The sequence below is a fragment of the Anomaloglossus baeobatrachus genome, chromosome 2 (genome assembly GCF_048569485.1).
Source record: "Anomaloglossus baeobatrachus isolate aAnoBae1 chromosome 2, aAnoBae1.hap1, whole genome shotgun sequence".
NCBI lineage: Eukaryota > Metazoa > Chordata > Amphibia > Anura > Aromobatidae > Anomaloglossus > Anomaloglossus baeobatrachus.
In genome coordinates, this window is record NC_134354.1 from 771,218,845 (window position 1) to 771,222,382 (window position 3,538).

At 42.8% G+C, this 3,538-nt stretch overlaps 1 protein-coding gene across 10 annotated transcripts in view; it reads right to left on the bottom strand.

The window, feature by feature from the left end:
- Window positions 1-1,055: 1,055 nt before the first annotated feature.
- Window positions 1,056-3,538, bottom strand: part of SYTL2 (synaptotagmin like 2) — a 136,182-nt gene continuing 133,699 nt past the window's right edge. For all 10 annotated transcript variants that reach the window (XM_075337537.1, XM_075337534.1, XM_075337535.1 and 7 more), the window contains one exon: window positions 1,056-2,319. In XM_075337537.1, the coding sequence (XP_075193652.1) occupies window positions 2,174-2,319 (146 nt within the window). In that variant the 3' untranslated portion in view covers window positions 1,056-2,173. The remainder of the gene's footprint in view (window positions 2,320-3,538) is intronic.

Here is a 3,538-nt window from a genome sequence, read left to right on the forward strand (position 1 = left end):
GCCTTTTTACCGGAGCGGTTTTTGCACGTTTCTGCGGCCAAAAACACACAAAAACGCATCAAAAAAACGCTGTGTGCCCACATAGCCTAAAGTGTGCTTTACATGCTGCGACATGGCTACCGATATATCGTCGGGGTCACGTCGTTAGTGACGCACATCCGGCGCAGTTAGCGACATCGCAGCGTGTGACATCAAAGAGCGACGATCAACAAATCGCAAAAGCGTCAAAAATCGTTGATCGTTGATACGTCGCTACTTTTCATAATATCGTTGGTGGTGCATGCCGCTGGTTGTTCGTCGTTCCTGCAGCAGCACACATCGATATGTGTGACACCGCAGGAACGATGAACATCTCCTTACCTGCGTCCACCGGCAATGCGGAAGGAAGGAGGTGGGCGGCATGTTCCGCCCGCTCATCTCCACCCCTCCTCTGCTATTGGGCGGCCGCTTAGTGACGCGGCTGTGACACTGAACGCACCTCCCCCTTGAAGGAGGGATTGTTCGGCAGCAACGGCGACGTCGCTAAGCAGGTATGTGCGTGTGACGCTGCCGTAGCGATATTGTTCGCTACGGCAGCGATCACCACATATCACAAGAAAGACGGGGGCGGGTGATAGCGGTCGCGACATCGCTAGCGATGTCGCAGCGTGTAAAGCACCCTTTAGTGTGCCTTTGTTCTAGTATTGTGTTTCCTCCAATGAGGGTGGATTCATAAGATTTATGTATTGTTTACATCTGTATTATGCCAATTATGTATCCAAGGGGGCGGTATTGTTTTTTTATTGGCTAATGGGTGATGGGTGTATGTATAAAAAGCGGGTAGTTAGTACTTCTTGTTATGCGTGACAAAGACGAATTGGTCGAAACGTTGCTTTTCTGTGCACTGACGGAAGAAGAGGTTTTTTTCACCCAAGGGACGCGGTCATCGCTTCATTTATAGTCTATGGGGCTGCTGCTGAAGATAGTCAAATATATAGGTCTGATATCTGCCTTCTTCGGAAGATATTTTATATTATGTCTATATTAACAAAAAGGAAGACATATTTGTTGTAGAATTCAATCATTTTATTGAGATAATTACATATATACATTATATTCTATATTTTTTTTTTTTTACATTTTATTTTGTACAAAACAAACACAATTACATATGTAGCTGAGGTTTAAAGTTTTACATTTAAAAGTACGGACAAAAACAAAATCTTATACCATAGTGAAATAGTTAAACTGTTCCTACCCGGTTACACCAATGTACCAACGAGGCAGTAAGTTTTAAATATATTTATAGAGAAACCATATTTACCATATTTTACACAGTTTGCCCACATTGTCTTTGTAAAAAAGCTCCCAAAAGAGTAGAAGAAACTTGCAGGGAAAAAAAAAAAAAAAAAAAAAAAGAAGAAGAAAAGAAAACTTTGGTTTTATGTCAACACCCGTTTACGACACATAAAAATAAAAGAGAAGACGTCTGAGATATTTTGACGACAGCAGCGTAAATATAGGAAGATACAAAAAAAAAAAAAAAATATGGATTATTAAAACGGGTTACCCCCCATGTTGCAATTTATCAGGAAGACTGGATAGAAGGCAACAATGGAGATCCTTCATCTCAAACTCTAGAGGATTCCAAGAATTCCGCCACGGTGCTGAGTAGACACCTTTGGATTTCTGATACACGTTATCCCCATTAATGATCACATCGTGGACTCAATTTTTTTTTCTTTCCCGAAACTTGTGTTAGGTATCAACAAAGCTGCCCAAGAAGCAATATGTTCCCCAATAAAAAAAAAAAAAAAAAAAATTTTTGGGTCAGCCAAAATCAAGATTTGCACCAGAAGAGAACAGAAAGTTGAATTTCAATTATAGAGGACTGTTCTTTACTAGACCTGTAACCTTTTAATGGTGTAAGTGTTACTGTTGGCAATACATGGCTGTACTCTGGGTGCAGTAAGCTATGGACAGGCGCTACTAGGGGGACAGTACAATTGTCGCAGTATATTCTGTTCTTAAGCAAATCGACCATATTAAAAAAAGATGCAGCAATTTAGGACTGGATGGGATTTTTAGCTTGTATGAAACCATCCACTGAGGTTCAGAGGAAGTAACTGAGGATTAACATTGTGAAAAGCGATTGCAGTGTCCAGATGGTACAGACGGTTATACAATATTTTATTTATTTAGCGAGCTTGGCAGTCTTGAACATGCGTAGTGGCAGCATCCCTTCAATCCAGGTGTTGGGCGAGGCGATCATTTTTTGCCACATGGTCGATTCTTCGGGACTCGAGTCCATCCAGTCTACTGGTGTTCCATAGCTCTTTCCTGGGGTGGAAATAAAAAAAAAATAAAAAAAAGGCAGTTTTAAGTGTTAAACCCATTAATTTTGCTTTATCAACAACAAGTGAGACTTCAGATGTCTTCTTGGCAGAGCACAATTCTCCAATGTAAGTGTTTAGGGCATAATTATAAGGCAGGCAAAGAAAGGATCAGCGTCTCTAATATCTGGCTTAGGCTAGGTTCACATTTCCGTTAAATTGTATCAGTCAAAATTCGTGGCTGTGGTAAACAAAGCAATCCGTTTAGCAGATTCCGTTGTGTCCCATAGACTTGTATTTGTGGCGGATTGCGACTGATTGACCGCGGCGCAGCGGATGCAACGCAAGGTAGTCATTTTTGGACTGACCGCCGGGAGGGAACAACGCAGAATGTAACGTTTTTCGGGCCGTCAAAATTAACGCACATCGCAGGAATCTGTCACCATCCGTCAAGCTTGTAATGTATGTCTATAGTGCTGGATTCCGTCGGAATCCGTCTTACGACGGAATCCAGCGCTGGATTCAGTCATGCTCTACTGAGCATGCCCAGCATGTTTGTGTTTGGGACAGCCCAGTGGGTGTGCCAAACGGATCATAACTGATCCGTTAAAAACGGACGCACAGCGAATGTAACGGACGTGACGGATCAGATTTTTTTTTACAGGATTCCAGTGAAAGGAATCCTGTGAAAAACATCTGTTGCGTCAGTTGACATCTAAAAAACGACTGATCCGTTGCTGACGGACCTGACTGATTTAAAACAACGGAAATGTGAACCTAGCCTTAAAAAATGTTGCAACATAAAAACTATTTTCTTACACCTATGGAATATGGCAATTATGATGCCCTTAACCCCTTCATGGCGCAAGTCTCATGGCGCAACTCAGAAGCGGGCTCATGGGGCGAGCTCACTCAGTATTTGGCAGGTAATGGGTGCATGTAAGCCAGGACTTGCCTCCACCCTCAATTGTTAAATTATTAAATGCCACTGTAAAATGCTGATAGAATGTGCGTTGGCATGGGGGCGCTGCACTCTGTGTGTACCCTTGGGTTGATGTGACAGCCGGGGGAGGGGGGTCTATTGAAGACCTCTGTGCTGGCCATTATGGAGCTCTTGCCTGTTGCCGCAGTTCAAAGGAAACCGTGAGGTTCGCTATATACAGCAATGCTATGGCATTGCTGGATCTAGCATAAGCAATCAGATGGGAGCAAGTTATTGTGTACAG